General features: G+C 42.1%; 1 protein-coding gene across 4 annotated transcripts in view; it reads left to right on the forward strand.

Moving 5' to 3' along the window:
* P4HA2 (prolyl 4-hydroxylase subunit alpha 2) overlaps positions 1-15,744 on the forward strand; it is a 58,208-nt gene that overhangs the window by 39,389 nt on the left and 3,075 nt on the right. For 3 of the 4 annotated variants that reach the window (XM_066613819.1, XM_066613820.1, XM_066613821.1), the window contains 5 exons: positions 6,106-6,176; positions 6,441-6,540; positions 8,572-8,625; positions 12,335-12,400; positions 13,828-13,896. In XM_066613819.1, the coding sequence (XP_066469916.1) occupies positions 6,106-6,176; positions 6,441-6,540; positions 8,572-8,625; positions 12,335-12,400; positions 13,828-13,896 (360 nt within the window). Of the gene's footprint in view, positions 1-6,105; positions 6,177-6,440; positions 6,541-8,571; positions 8,626-12,209; positions 12,270-12,334; positions 12,401-13,827; positions 13,897-15,744 lie in introns of all 4 variants that reach the window. The other variant, XM_066613822.1, reaches the window with a different exon arrangement.

The following is a 15,744-nucleotide window of genomic DNA, read 5'->3' on the forward strand; positions in this document are numbered from 1 at the left end:
GCATTTGGGGAAATGTTACAGACCTATACTTTTAACAAGCTACTATGTTTATTCTTTTAACAATGATAGTAAATGGAACTTACTCCTGGGTAAGTGTGGGTAGGATTGCAGCCTAGGATTCTTAAAGATTTTCCTGCTTGATGATGTCACTTCCGGTCATGATATCACTTCCGGTGGGTCCTGACAGATTCTCATTCTAAAAGTGGGTCCTGGTGCTAAACATGTGAAAACCACTGCTTTTCCCGTTTGTCATAGAAACTGGAAGTGACATTTATTTGGAGAACCATGGAGGGCTTCCCTGGCCCTCTGAAGGCCTTTTAAAGCTTTTAAAGCCTTTAAATGTCACAACCAGTTTTTACTATAAACTGGAAGTGACCTTCTAAGGCCTTCTCCCTGGCCTTCAGAAAATCCTCCAGAGGTAATGGGAGCACAGTTCCCATCACCTCCAGAGGATTAGAGGACCCGAGACTTGCAGATTTCATCAACTGAGGGTTTCATTATCCCCAGGGGGGCCTGGAACAGATCCCCCACACATAATGAGGGCCGACTGTATTCAATTAGTATGATCTGTTAACTTAAGATGGGGAACTTGGGTGTGCCCAAACCAACCAACCAGCTCCAAATGTCTCATGAGTATAAAATAATCAACCCAAGTGGGTAGTAGTTGTGGCCAGCCTTGTAAGAATCCACGGAGCCCTTCCGTGGCTGCGTGGTGGTGAGGTGGGGCCTGTGGATGGTCAGCAATGATGTCACAAGAGCTGCGTAGTTATTAGTTCCAACAGTTCCAAGTGCTTCTGAGCTCAGATCCAAATTAAATCTTGTATCTAAAGCTCCCTTGAATACAGCTATATGGTGACTTGGATTTGAAGTAGAAAGTGCATTGGACACTTTCAAAGAGCAGGTGAAGACCACACCTTCTCACTTCTGGGGTGTGGAAGGAAGGCTTTTACTGCACCCAAGTATTCTTTAGCTTTGTAAGCAACAGTATTATGGTTGGGAAATGACTGTAGCTCTGTAGACGGGCACATGGTTTGCTGCAGAAGGTCCCTGCTTCAATCCCTGGCCTTCCCTGAAACTGTGAGACCCACTGCCAGGCAGTGGAGCACATACTGAACTAGATGGACTAATGGTCTCAGTACAAGGCAACTTCCTATGTCGGGCTGAAATGTTAATGGCATTTATTGTCCATATGGATCTCCTATGCCAAAAAACAGTATTACAGGGTCAGTATAACTCTTCTGCATTTATTACTAAATGAGTGCTATAAAGACACTGCTGGGACCAAAATAAGAAACTAAGGGCGCAATCCAGACTTGCCCTTGGGCAAATCTCCGCCGGTGCTAGGGCCTCGCAAGTGTGGTTTACAGCACGTTTACAGTGCCTGCAGTAGCCTCCCGGGGGTTAGAAAATGCCCGAAGCTTAGAAAATGAAAGTGGAGTGATCGCACCCCGCCTCCACGGAAGTGGATCATGATCGCTCCGCTATCACTTTTTAAGCTTTGGGGAGCGCTGCGGAGGGTTGCACAGGGCTCCCTGCACCCCCGGGAGCCTGCTGCAGGGGATTGGTAAACAAATACCAGTCCCTGCACACCCCTTAGTGACGAGACCCTAGAGATCACGTCACTGCTTCCCCCCTTCCCCCACCTCTTAAGGTGGCAGAGATCAGGGCCCTCAGGCTGGGTTGTTGCGGCGCTCTAGTTTTAGATGTCCTGGCCCATGGAAAAATAGAGGAAAATGGAAAAAATGACTAAATTTCAGAACCATGATTGCTCAGAAGAAGGTGTTTTATAAATGGGCAAAGCATAAGATTTATCGTAAAACCAAGCTTTCTGCATCACTATTATTAGCACTAACTCTACAAAGCATGTAATTTCTCTGTCAAATTCCTGTATGACTGGGTTGAGAAAGAATGCCATTTTCTTGTCTCGTATTTGCAATCAGGTGTTGATCCCCCTTCCAATAAATGCGAGGCTATAAGCTAAGATTTTTGCTGAGATATTCTTTTTGGTTGATGATAGAATGTTATCAATTAGTGTTACTGATATTGCAAAAAATTTATTACGTCTGCCTTATAACACTATGTAACATTTTGCCCAAGTCTCAGGAGCATCGCCAGGCTTGCCTGTGGGTCCCTGTACCTATCAGTCATGTGTATGTGTACAAATTTGCTTCTTTTTTTTTTTTAGCTTAAATTGGGATCTAGGATTTGGAGAAGAGATAAACTATTAAGGCAATATAAAAGCAGTATACAAATTGAATGAATGAAAGAATGAACAAATGATAATAAGGTGCAACCAGCATCATGAATTTATTTAGGGCCACACTACATGTGACATCAAAGGTGTCATTAAAAATGGGTTTCATGCAGAAGTGAACTTGAAGCTGTCTTTTTGTCTCTGAACAATTAGCTGCAGAGAGCCCAATCTGACCTGTGACTGTGGTGTATGGTGAGGGGAGATGTTTGTGCCAGTTTGTGCTGAAAAATTGTCTCCTGAAGTGGCAGTTTGCCCCTATAATGGTTGTTAGCAGTGAACAGGTGTTTGAGGGCAAACCACCACTTGGGACGGATGAGCATGAAAATGGTGCAGGAGAAGATGTTAAATCCGCTTCCAGGCAGGATCTGAATCGACTTTCCCTACGGCTAACTTTTGGAGCCACTTCTGCATTATCTGTTGTCTGAAAGTGGAAAAATGAGTGTTTTTTAGCAGGGCTCCAGTGATGCTCCTAATTGTTGACCCAATTCTGAATGGAGCTGAGGAGAGTTCACCGTAACTAGTTAGTATAAGAATGCATCTGGATCTTAAGTTAGTTTTAGTTTTGGGCAACTGAAGCTAAGGAAAGGAACCATATGGTGAATGATTGCAATTAAAAGACAATTGCAGGCTTAATGAGGAGTTCAGAGTGTTAGCCTGTAACACTGCAAGCAATGTTTTATTGTCCGGTTAAGCAATGTTCAGCAGATTGAGTTTTTGGCAAGGATCTGTCGGGCAAGAGAATAACAGATGAGTCAGAACTTTGGCTCTGGGTTGTGCCAAGAACTACACATGGAGACAAGAAAACTAGTAGGTGGATTAAAAGACAAATGAGAGGAAAATTTTATCAACTGGGAGAGGAAGAAATGGTTATGATGAGACTGAGAGCTGTGGTCATGGTCACTCGCTTGGTTGGCTTTCACAGAGGATTGGACAAGTTCATGGAGAACAGGTCTATCAGTGGCTACTAGTTATGATGGCCTCGGGCTTGCCTGCAAATCCAGCTGCAGTATAAAAACCAGTTGCAGGGAACCAATGGTGGGAGAAGAGGATGCCTTTCTCTCCTGCTTGTGGGTTTCCTAGAGGTAGCTGGTGGGCCACTATGGGAACTAAACAAAATGGACCAGATGTGCAACCCAATTCTGAGCTGCCCAGCTGAAAGGCTGCAGTGCACCAAATATGGCTGCCGCAGCATCCTACATGTGCCCGGCAGCCGCTAGTAGCTCCTTGAGGTAAGGGGACATTTGTCTCCTTCCTGCAGGTAAGAAAAGTAGCCCCACAATGGGGCTACTTGACTCTGCGCCAGCTATTTAGCTGGCGTAGATAAAAGACGCCACACGACCCAACACAGGGCTCTGGATCCCCCTCCCGCCCTGCACCCTTCCCCATCACGCCTTCTCCCTGCCCTCCCCCACCTCTCCCACCCTGAAACGTCTCCACCCATGCCTCCACTCACCTCTCCACTGCCCAATGCTTCTCACGGAGCACTGGGCATCGGTCCACCAGCCTCCAACCGGCAGTGTCCAAGCGCAGGCTCGTGCTGGGCTAGATCCAGTGCTGGGCCGGCAATAACGGTTGCAGATGTGCCTTATGACATGTTTGCAGCAGTGCACGCCAGCAGTGAGCCGGCGCACACTGATCAGAATTGGGCCCTTGTTCCCCTAGAAGTGTACTGGATGGACATTTGATCCAAACCATCATGGCTTTTCTTATCTTCTTGTGTACTGTCTTCAAAATGGATTACAAATCTCCTGTTCATAACTACTGGGTGGTATCATTTCTTTAGTGCTGAAAGTGCAGGAGCTCATTGTGACACATACACCCCATACCATAGATGTGCTTCAACAAAAATTCACCCTTAAATTTCTTCATGAAACTGTTTGCTTCTCCTGTCACTTATTTCTACTTTGAAGCTTATTATCCTTCATCTAAAGTTCTAGCTGATTTCACCTGAAACCCTTGAAGAAAATTGCAATAGTTTTAAAAATAAATAACAGTGGAAAAATGGGGTTAAAATTATTCCAAATAAATATAAAAGATGTATTGCAGTCATACACGTTTCCTCAGAACAAAGCCCTGATGTGCAACCTGCTTCCAGTGCCACTGAGGGCTAATCCTATCCAACTTTGCAGTGCTGATGCAGCCACACCAATGATCCCACATAGATTTGCATGTGATTGTGGCCCTGCTGCAACATGAGCTGCATATGGTCTCTCAGGTAGCCTTTGGGTAAGATGATGACCTAGAGCAGTGGTTCCCAAAGTGTGGGTCACAACCCACCATTGGGAACAAAACTTGGGCCATTCCCCCTTAAGGGGAGTGGCCCAGGAATGGGTCCCCAGTAGCGCCACTGTGATCTCTGCTTTGTGGGAACCCTTGGTTCCCTTGTGGGAACCTAGGGTGTCCTGCAGCCACCTGGGGGATCCTGGAGGCTTGCAGCAGCCTCCATGACCCTCTGTGCGGCTGCAACGAGCTCCATTCTGATTTCAGAGCTCACTTCCGGTTTGCACAAAGTGAACTCCAAGATCAGAACGGAGCTTACTGCAACTGCGGGCACCCCCCCCCCACCCAGCAGGCTGCAAGACCCCTCCAGGTACATGGGGACGCCCAAGGCCCCTGCAGCACCATGAGCACTGTGGAGCTGTTGGACCAGCCCCCCTGACCCCACTCGGCTCTGCAAGTACTCGCAGCGGTTCCAATGTCCAGTTAGGACTTCGTGAACCACTGGCCTAGAGACATTTTCCTATATCCCTCAGCCAATTTCTCAGCCTGCTTCCTGCTGAACCTGATGCTTCTTCCCAGCTACATTCTGTGAAAAAAAAGTTTCAAAAGTAGCACCTGAGCACTTCTGCTGCTGATGACACTGCTCCTGCTGTGGGAGGAGTGCTAGGGCTCTGCTTTCCCTTTTCTACACTTCTCTGAGAGTGCCAGTTGCTGATCTGTATAATTTGCCCATCTTCAGAGATTCTAGATCACTTCTAACCTCATCTTCACTAGAAAAGCTTACTGGAAGGGCATATTCAAAGTGCAAAGGGATCCTCCTTCCAAGCTTTCCAGCAAAATTAATCCTCCTTATCCAAACTGAGCTACACAAACCCTCAAACATTTTCAGCATTTCTGGCTGTGTGTAATTTGCCTGTTTGAGAGTGGCATCTCTAAAGTAGAAACAGATGGGATAAATACATATATGTGACCATGCAGAGATTTGGAGGAAGAAAAAAAAAAAAAGACAAATGCTTTCTTTATAAGGAACATATTCTTAATATCTAACATGAAAAAGTGGCACTGCAATCTGTGCATGTTTACTCAGAAGTAAGTTCCATTGTATGCGGTGAGACTAGCAGTCCAATCCTATCCCCTGCCATGCCGAAAAGGCGTGTTCTGCATCTGTAGCAGGTGGGGGATGGCGGCAATCAAATAGCTTGCAGGAGGTAAGTGAAGACATTTTGCACTTAACCATCTGGTAGGCTGCCCGATCATCAGTGGGTCTTGGAAATACACCACCTATTTTGGTAGCGTATGTCAGAAGAGAGAAAAGGGGCAGGGAGATTTCAAAAAGAGGGGATAAGCTCTGGTGTGTGTTGTTGCCATTGGATCCACCCCTTTCTCCTTCTCCCAGTCCCTGGTTCGTCCCCTCCCAGAAATGCGCCCCCCCCATTCCAATAAATGAAATCTGAGCTTGCAGTGTTACTTCTTTCAGGAAGAATGGAATAATTCCCAGCATGTTTTTAAAAGCAGTTGTAGGAGTGTGAAGCTTGTAAATTGAAGAAGGGAAGTGAAACTTCCATTAGTTTTTGTAATGTGTTTTTGGTGCTAATTCAATTCTTAAACCTTTTGCATTTTTCTTTTTGCAGTTGGCAAGAGCTACAGTACGTGATCCCAAGACAGGTGTACTCACTGTAGCCAACTACAGGGTGTCTAAAAGGTAAGTCATCCAAGAATATGTATTGTTTTCTTATGAAAAATTTCAAAATCTTTTGATAAAAAAATTAAGTTTATTTGCAAAGTCTGCTTCTTATATTTTGCTTTGGGAAACAAAAAAACTGAACTTGTAGAAATGAGTAATTGATAAAGACTGCAAAAGGCTCAAAGATGCTTGGTAGGGTACCTTTTCAAGCTGCATGGTTCTCTATTTGCATGTCATAATGATCTTAGATTTTCTAATTCTTGTATAAATTATTTCTGCAAGTTCATGGTTGGAGGAAGAAGATGATCCAGTTGTTGCCAAAGTGAATTATCGAATGGAACAGATCACAGGATTAACAGTGACAACAGCTGAATTGTTGCAGGTAGGCACAGAAGTACATTTCCAGACCAGAAGTACATTTCCAGTGATTCAAGAGTCTGTTCCCTTCAGTGTGCAGAGGCAGTGTGTGTACAGGTGCAGCAAGACCTGGCCCTCCATGCTCCTGTGGAAAGCATTTACCACTTCAGCCAGAGCTGTCCACAAGGACAGGAAGGGCCAACGAGCAGCCCTTGCTGGGGCACCTTGATGGTATTTGCTGGGATTTCTAGTGCACCTCTGTATGTGTTGTAATTGTGGATGTGTCCACAGTAGTGCCTTAAAAGTGCTTATATGTAGTCTCCATCCTATTCCTAGGTTCAGTTTTGATTTAGCTCTAGAAGTCTTCCTTCTAAATGGAAAGCATTTCCTTCTAAATGTCCAATGGAAATGGACATTTAACAGCCCAATCTTATCCTTTCTGACCCCTCCCCCCACTTGATGCAGCAGCACCACAATGGCAACTGCTGTGTCCTATTATGGGGGTGGGTGGTTGCTGAGGTCTCCTCTAAGTAAGGGAACAATCATTTCTTTATCCAGAAGTAAGCCTCCACTGAGCAGGGGGTGGTCTGCTTGGACCTGTGACAGGTATTTTGCTGTCACATGTCTGTGTTGACCTGCACCACAGGATTGGGCCCAGGAAGGGGGTTAGGATATTGGCAGTGCTGGCACTAGCAGGAATTGCTAACAGGACGTGTTGTTTTCATCCCTCCAACCCACTTCCTGTTAATGCTTCTTGTTAGTAGTGTTTGCAGACAGTGCAGAGACAGTGAGACATGGGAGACAGCAACAGGAGGGCTGCAGTCAGAGGCAGATAAGTCGTTTACATGATGGAAGGGAATTTGTGAAACATTTTTTGTAGGGTTTGCTGTTATTTGCGATTTCGGGTATCTGCAGTGGCAGCCGGAAACTTTTCCTCCATGGATATGGGGGGGGCTGTATTCCTAGACATTTATGAACAAACCACCAGCACAAGTACAGGCTATGAATTAGAAAGTGGAAGGAAGAGATGATGGGAGATGATGTTAATCTAATTTTTGCCAAGTATTTTAAGAGAGGGGGGCAGGGACCACATGTCATTTCTCAATCACCTCTAACTGTAATTACATATTTCTATATTCATATTGAGTGGGAAAGAGTCGGGAATTGACTTAGTAATAATAATAACAGTATTTATATACCGTTTTTCAACAAAAATTTCACAAAGTAGTTTACAAAGAAAATCAAATTACTAATGGCTCCCTGTCCCAAAAGGACTCACAATCTAAAAAGATGGACACAATATTATCTAGAAAGATAATAGACTATTTCAAGTATTTGGATCTTTCATCAGTTCTGGAAAAACTTGAAATACGGTGGGCTTCCAGCTCATTTAGGCCAGTCTGAAGGCCACTTCACTTAGTATGGTGTCTGGGTGGAAACAGCCAGAAATCACTTCCACATGGCAGTGCTCTGCGAAATGATTGAAAGCTGCTTTCCATAATGTTTAACCAAAAATGTATTGATTCTGGAAGCTGCTGTTGCTGCTGGCAAGGAGAATCTCCTTATGATTGGCAAATCACAGGGAAAAAAATGTTCAGATATTACAGCTATTGCATGGTGTGCCACCACACACAAAAGTGATATTGAGCAGCATATATACCAGGGTCATGACATTTTATTGACCCTGCAAAGTTGTTTCTCAGAAGTCGGCTTAGAATGTTTTCCATCACACCACTCCTAGTTGGTGAATGATCAAGCTGCAAGCAAGTCACCTATTGAGACCTTTCGGTGAGTTTCTTGACATTCCCCCTTCTGCTAGGTGGGATGGTACACATTCATCTTGCATAGCGTGAGCGATGTACGATAAATGCAATGTCCTTAACAATTACAATTTATAGGAAATACTTATAATTGGTAAAAGAAGCCATAGATACTTAACTGTAATATGTATAAAAGCATCATACTCTGCATGTGAGTCTACTTTGTCGTAAGGCTTTAGTGAATATATTTCCATATACTCTATTGTGTTAAAACATTCGTTTTCTCCACACATTAGGTTGCGAATTATGGCATGGGAGGACAATATGAGCCACACTTTGACTTCTCAAGGGTAAGATTTCTCTGTTTAAAATTCTTTCTGTGTTATTGATAAACTTAATATTGAAAGTAGATGGTGACCATCAACAGACAAAATTCTTCTCAGATACCAGTGGTCTGTGAAAATGGAGCGTGTGGGTAGAGAGTGTTACCAATGAAGTATGAGTGGCTGTTGTTGCTGGTGGCATTGGATGCATTTGGGAAACGTTTGTACCCTGGAGGGCCAGTCTTGAGAACAGTATGGATGGATTTAACTAAGAATCTAATATATATTGTCACATTTCCAGTTCTTTGCAATGTGGTGGCTATTCTGAAAAGGGTATATATGTGACAAGGTCAGCTGTTCTAGTGCAAGTGGTACAGTTTCTCTCTTGCAATATGCTATCCTTCTAGTTTTTCCAAACTTATGCACAGTATGTAAATGGCCATAGTGCTCTTTAAGAGGAATTTTCATACTCAGACTATATTACGAGGAATGCATGGCTGCCTCCAACATTCTTCTCCTCCTGTGTCTTTAACAGAATATTAGTGGGAAATATGGGAGGAGAGGTGGATCAGTGGCAGCCACACATTTCTCATAAATGTGGAGTTAGGGTTTCTTAGTGACATGTAATGTGATGTCATGGCACTTGTTTGTTTTCTTGCCCCCGAAAAGCAGCAGTCAGTGAAGTGAAATGGAAGTGGATAACCTCTGAGCATAATAGCTTGACGTATCCTCTTTAATTAAATGCTACGAGAAGTTGATTGAGGCAGCCCTATGTTCCTTGTAAAATTGTGAACTACATGTTGGCAGAAGTCATGGAGATATAATGAACCTGGTCCAACAAACTACATTGTTGGACCAGGAAAGAGAGCTGAGCTCAATCACTCCTTGATCTACCGTCCCCATTTTTCCTCCCCTTGCTAAACTGGAAATGTTCCACCTTCTTAAAAAAGGGGTTTCCATGACATCCAAACATAGAAACTTGATTTTACTATTGTATGTAGGCCAGGGTGTAAAGTCACAGTTTGAATATGGCTTGATGCTCTGTTTTATGGAGTGCTTAAAACAGACCTCTCATGTTCAGTTTTCACAGGAAACTGTGGTCTAAGGTTCTGAGCTCGTAAGGGAAAGATAAGGGAAAAGCACATAAATTATGTGCCTGTCTCTGTTTTAGGACCAAGATAATTAACCATCTGCATGTGGCATAAAAAATTGCTACAGATACCCAAGCATACTTTTCTTCAGCAAACAGATAAAAAGTGGATATTATGCGCATGACACTCGTATACACTGAGTGAACACTCATGTACATGCTCTGTGCACTTCATATACATGCCGCAGCCTAGTGTTGGTTCCTAGGCACATATATATGATTAGGCTAGAGGGTTATATGTGTCATCTAGACATGTGTGAAGTTGTGCCTAAAATATGGAGCCTCCCTCAACTTGGTGGCAGAACAAAGTCCTATAACTACCCACTCTCATGTTTTAGTCATCCAAACTAACTTCTATCAACATTCCTTTTTGAGGTAGGTCAGAGTGCCATAACTCTGCCAGCATTAGCTTAAATGCTCCATCTCATGTTAAGAATGTTTGTAATAGCCTGGTTTAACATTTGCTTTTATAGGATGAGGGTGAATATTTATGTGGATTGCAGCTTTAAACTCGTTTTGGTGAGCTTTCATTTTTGTGTTGAGTTTCATGATCACATCAGCTCACTCAAATCAAAGGGAATCAAATGCAGGACCAGGATCTTTGTTGTTGAAACAAAAAATTAGTCCTAAAGCATAATATTGATAATTCAGGACTTCTGAGCTAAGCTTGTTAAGCCATTTCTGCCCAATGTTGCATATACACAACAGGGACCAAATGTGTACACCTGGGTCTGGAAGAAATGGGTTAAATTAGAAACACTTTTCTATTTTGTTGTTGCTGCTGCTGTTGCAGCTGCATTGGAAGGGCTTGGATGAGAATCCCTCTCCCTGTGCACACTGATGAATCGAGATCTTGCCTTCTTGCATAGAGAAAAAGGGCAGAGGACAGGAATCTCCCAGTGGAGATACTGTGCTTTGGATACACACTGCTGTACATTTAAAGCCTCTGCACAACATGGATTAATAGAAGCATCACAAACCACCAACAAGATCTTCACCCTTGGACTTGATGGCTGGAGTCACACTTGGAATTTAGCTAACAGTGAACTGCCAAGGTTAAGGAAAGTAAAGAGCTGGATTTATTATGGGCTTGGACTGGTCCTCCAGGCTCTGCATGTAGCACAGATTAAAAACTTGAAGCTGTTTGGTGTTACTTTACAGTGATTAACGTTTCTCAAGCAGTTCTGCAGCTGTTTGCTTGTTTGTTTTGCAATCCTGGTTACGTTAGAAATTGTTTTGCTATCCAGTCCAAATGTGCATTTTTGGACGCAGCCTGTCAGAGCCCACAATAAATTCTGAAGGCCACTTTATACTTCCACAAGAGGACCACATTCCTGTACCTTTGGAAGATCACCTTGTGACAATTGCAACAAAGAATGTTTTACCACATTTTTTCTATCTGCTTCCCATACTACACCATCTCTTTCTGCGCTACCATAGAACTCTCTGTTAACATTGGCTATTTTGTCTATCTCCATTGCATAGTGCTTTGTATCCCTTCCTTTGAAAACTGTAGCAGTTATATGATGAAACTGCAGCACAAGAGGTTTCCCACTGAAAAAAAGATGTTTGTTTTGTTTTGTTTGTTTTTGATGGACCAGAACAGCAATGACAATCTCAGCTCAGGACGCTGCCAATATTCTGAACTTAATGAAGTTAGTCATCAGTAAAATATCATGAGCCTCCTTCATTACTGCCACACAAGTGTACAGTTTTGAAAGGCTAAAAAATAATAATCCCCTTTCCCTGAAAAGCTACTCAAGTTGGTTTACGTGGCCCTGGTGCTAACAGGGTGACAGATTTCAGCTTGAAAACTATTGTAAGATGTACTGTTATTACACTGTTATTACAAAGTGATCAACACAGTACTGACAGTGAGGCTGAGCAAAGAGGGGAGAAAAGCAAACAACATTTTGAGATCAGCAAACAAAAACGTAAGACAGAATTTTTCCAGCAGGAAACCTCTTGTGCTGCTGTTTCATCATATATCCACGACAGCTTTCAAATCTCCGATTAATGAGAACTGTTCTATTGTTCCATCTGGATGTGATTTAGAAAAATAGTTCAGGTGCTTATAATGAGTTTCCCTCTGAGGGTTTTACAGTTTTCCTGAGCAGTGTTAGTATTCAGCAACAAATTTATCATCAATGGTTGGGCATTTAGATGGATAACAAACGAGAATTCACTTCATTCTTCTTATACCTCCTCAGTGCGCCTGGTGCCTGCTTTGAGTGGCCCTCATTTGGACACAGGATATGTTGGCTTTGTAAAACTGTGTTGGGTTACTCTATGTGATATCAACCTGTTTAGCCTGGTGAAGGCTGCAGTTATACACAACCTTGAATGGGAGTGAATCCCATTGAATAGTTCCACAGATTAGGATCAGGTTGCATTGTCCTATTTCCAAAGCTACAAAGATGCACCAGTTTGAAAGTGGGGTTAAAGTTGTTGTTTGTTTCAGCGACCCTTTGACAGCACACTCAAAACGGATGGAAATAGGCTAGCGACGTTTCTTAACTATGTAAGTACCTCTGTGTCTCGTCTGCGTGCTTGAGCTTTGTAGTTTACTTTTATTTAATTTTGTAGAAAGAGGAGCCAGAGGCTTTCAAGAGTTTAGGGACTGGGAATCGTGTGGCTACTTTTTTAAACTATGTAAGTATGAACAACCCTGTATGTGCAGATTGATAACTTTTTGTTGTACAGCAAGTTTTATTTTAAAGTTGTTGAGAAAAAAATTGATTCCTGGCCAGGACCACTGTCTGTCTGGAGTTTGCATATTCTCTCCATGTCTATGTGGTTTTCTCCAGCCCTGAAAGCTCATATTTAATTCAGTGTTTAATATTAGACATGTTTGGGGGTTTTATTTAGAGGTTTGGTGATGTTCTTGCAACATGAAATACAATGTGGGAACTTAAACTCTTTTTTTATATATCAACTAGCCTATGGTAAAATTGGTTTCATTGTAAGTCATTTTGTTTAAAGTTGCCATTTCCAAGAACCTATCGACAACGTTAACTGAGGACTTGCTGTACTGCCAATTTTCATATGTAGGAATTACATGAAATGTAGTAGCTTTCTAGATACCTTGAATGTGGGGATTCTCTGATTCTTTCAGCATTGGACACAGTCACAGCAAATGTGAATTAATTTCCTTTTCCTGTTTATAAAAAAATGCAACCTGCGCTGCGCTGGTATAATTATGCAGCTTTCCTTAAGGACTGTAAGTAAGGCAGTGTGAAAATTTGGTTCAGAGAAGAACTTTTACTGAAAGTTGACGGAAACATTTACGGCGCAATCCTAACCCACTTTCCCGCACTGACATAAGGGCAATGCAGCTCCGAGGTAAGGGAACAAACATTCTCTTACTTTGAGGAGTCCTCTGTGAGTGCCACCCAACTGCAGGATGCAGCACACGTCCCATTGGCACTGCTATGCCAGTGCTGGAAAGTTGGTTAGGATTTGGGCCTTATTTATTTAAGATATTTATATTTTGCCTTTCTCCTCCCCAACAGGAGATGCCCAAAATGCAAGCTTTGTGACTGCCATAAAGCTGCCTCTGCCAGCACAATTTGCATTACACTGGTGCCCAGTCCAGTTAGGACTGGGCCAACAGAGACATATAATTAAGCTGTGTTAAGTTGGTACCATGGTATATATTTCCAGTTTGCAATGGAAATGTGTAGCTGAATGGCTGTGTAGCTCTTTCTCCTTGGTGTGTACCGTAAAAATACCCTTGGAAGGAATTTAATCTCAGCTGAGATAATATAAAATTGTTTTTAATACCAAATTCTACATCATTGCTGACATTCAGACTCATTTAAAAATGAATAACTAAAATCACTAATGATTATGAGAGTCCTAAATAGGCTTACGTTTCTGTCTGTGTTTTTATCTAGCTAAATTAGCGTATTTTAATTAATTAACAGTTAAATTATGTTGATTAACATACTATGTAATCCTTTATTCTAATATCTCTATAGAAAAATACATTTCTAACCTATTCATTTTTATAGCATCTATTGCTGGCTGTGATGCGAAATTATCAACTGTGTGCTTTTATATGTATTTTGTTTTCTCAGATGAGTGATGTAGAAGCTGGAGGTGCCACAGTTTTCCCAGATTTTGGAGCAGCAATTTGGCCCAAAAAGGTAGCAGCTGAGCGTGTCAGTTAAGAATTTTTCTGTGTAAAACTGCCTGAATACTATGTGCCTAGTAGTTTTCTGTTTTACGCTATTTCCAACCAGTCAGACATCTGGTGTTGCAATTTTTATCATTAATTTGATTAATATGTGCACTGAAATATTTTCTGGGCTTATCTATACAGTGAAATACCATTAATGATAAGAAAATGCCACCAAAATCATTAATGAAAATATGAGGCCCTGTGCTGAGCTGTGTCCAGGGATAATCCCTACCCCTGGACAGCGCCTGCATGAAAGAGGTACACAATTTAAAGGGGTACATAGACGCTTGTTGCATAATAAATGTTCAATTGTACTCAGTTATTATATACACTCCAAAAACTTTCCCACAACTGACATGTTTCATTTTCCAGTGTTAAATAGAAATATTTTTGCTGTGTTCTCTTACTCCCACCCCAGCAGCCTTTGGCATTTGTGTGTTGTATGGTACTACAAGTATCATGTATATCTCTTGGCTGGCATCTCTGATGTTAGGGCTGTTCTCACATGATGTTACATCCATCTGTCTGTACCTGAGTACACATTTCCATGAGAATAACTGCAACTGGGTTCATTTCTGCAGCTCAGCTATCTGTGTACACTGTCCAATGGGATCACTTTTTTCATCATAGGAAAGCTTTTGAAATAGGAGCAAGAAATCCTGGTAAACATGAGCAAAGCTGCAAACCCCCCCCCCCCATTGCAGACCCCTAGCATTTTCATACCTTTCCCTTCTATATTTAATTCTAGTGTGAATTCTGTTTCTCCAGCACCAGAGGACACATTTTTGGCAGGGAAAGGACATGAACCAAAAAATAGTCCCCAATCATTTTTCCTTTGGACACAAATTCATGTACTATTTCAGAGCCTTTGCTGAACGGAAATTGGAATGGAAATGAAGAGAGCAATCATTGTCCTCTGGTGGAAAGCAGAAAACACGAAATGAAAATTAATAGGGGATCAGACAGCCTGTGTAACCTCTTGATACAGTTCAACAACCCACCAAACAAATGTCACTAGCGTTTCAAGTCTACATTTGGAAGGATATTTATACAGGTTGAATTTTCCCAAATGTCTCCAGTAAGCAACAGGCAGGCAGAAGCACTGTTCCTTTAAGGCCATTGACCTCTGTAGTTTCTCAGTATATGTGAACAGGCAATTTTGTAAAATCAAGTCTAGACTGAACACACTGAAAATGTGGAGGCCCTGGAGAGATGCCCGAGGCAAATTTGGGTTACTTGATTAGGCGTGTGGCAGCTGCCTTGATCAATGTGTTGATTGTTTAATTGAAAACATATTTCATTGTGTCAAATCTAGTCATAAATTCTTTAGCTTTAATCAATACTGTCACGATTACAGTTTTCGTATTTGAACCAGTGCAAACAGATTCAGTCTGGATAAGACAGCTCCAATTTGGTTAGTAAACTGTGATTGACCTGAACTAGAACAACTCATGTCATGCATAAGCTGAAAAAATGACTGGTTTAGTGATGTGCCTTAGCCTTCACGAGATAGTGACCAGTAAGGTTTAAGTATGGCTGTGCCAAACGTTCTCTTATTTGTCTTTCAAATTAAAAGTGGTTATGAATAAAGTAACTTCAAAATACTACTTCAACTGTAAGAACATTTCCCTTTCTCCCCCCCCCCCAATATTTGATGCTACTATTTCCTTTAGCTATTGCCACTACTTCAGCAACATTTTTGCTCCACTCCTTGTTGTTTTTACTTCCTGGAAACATCACATGGGTGATCCCAGCCAATCAAAGATCATATATTGAACATAATGACATCATGATGTAATATTGCCAAGCAAAA

The sequence above is a fragment of the Tiliqua scincoides genome, chromosome 2 (assembly GCF_035046505.1).
Source record: "Tiliqua scincoides isolate rTilSci1 chromosome 2, rTilSci1.hap2, whole genome shotgun sequence".
Taxonomy (NCBI): domain Eukaryota; kingdom Metazoa; phylum Chordata; class Lepidosauria; order Squamata; family Scincidae; genus Tiliqua; species Tiliqua scincoides.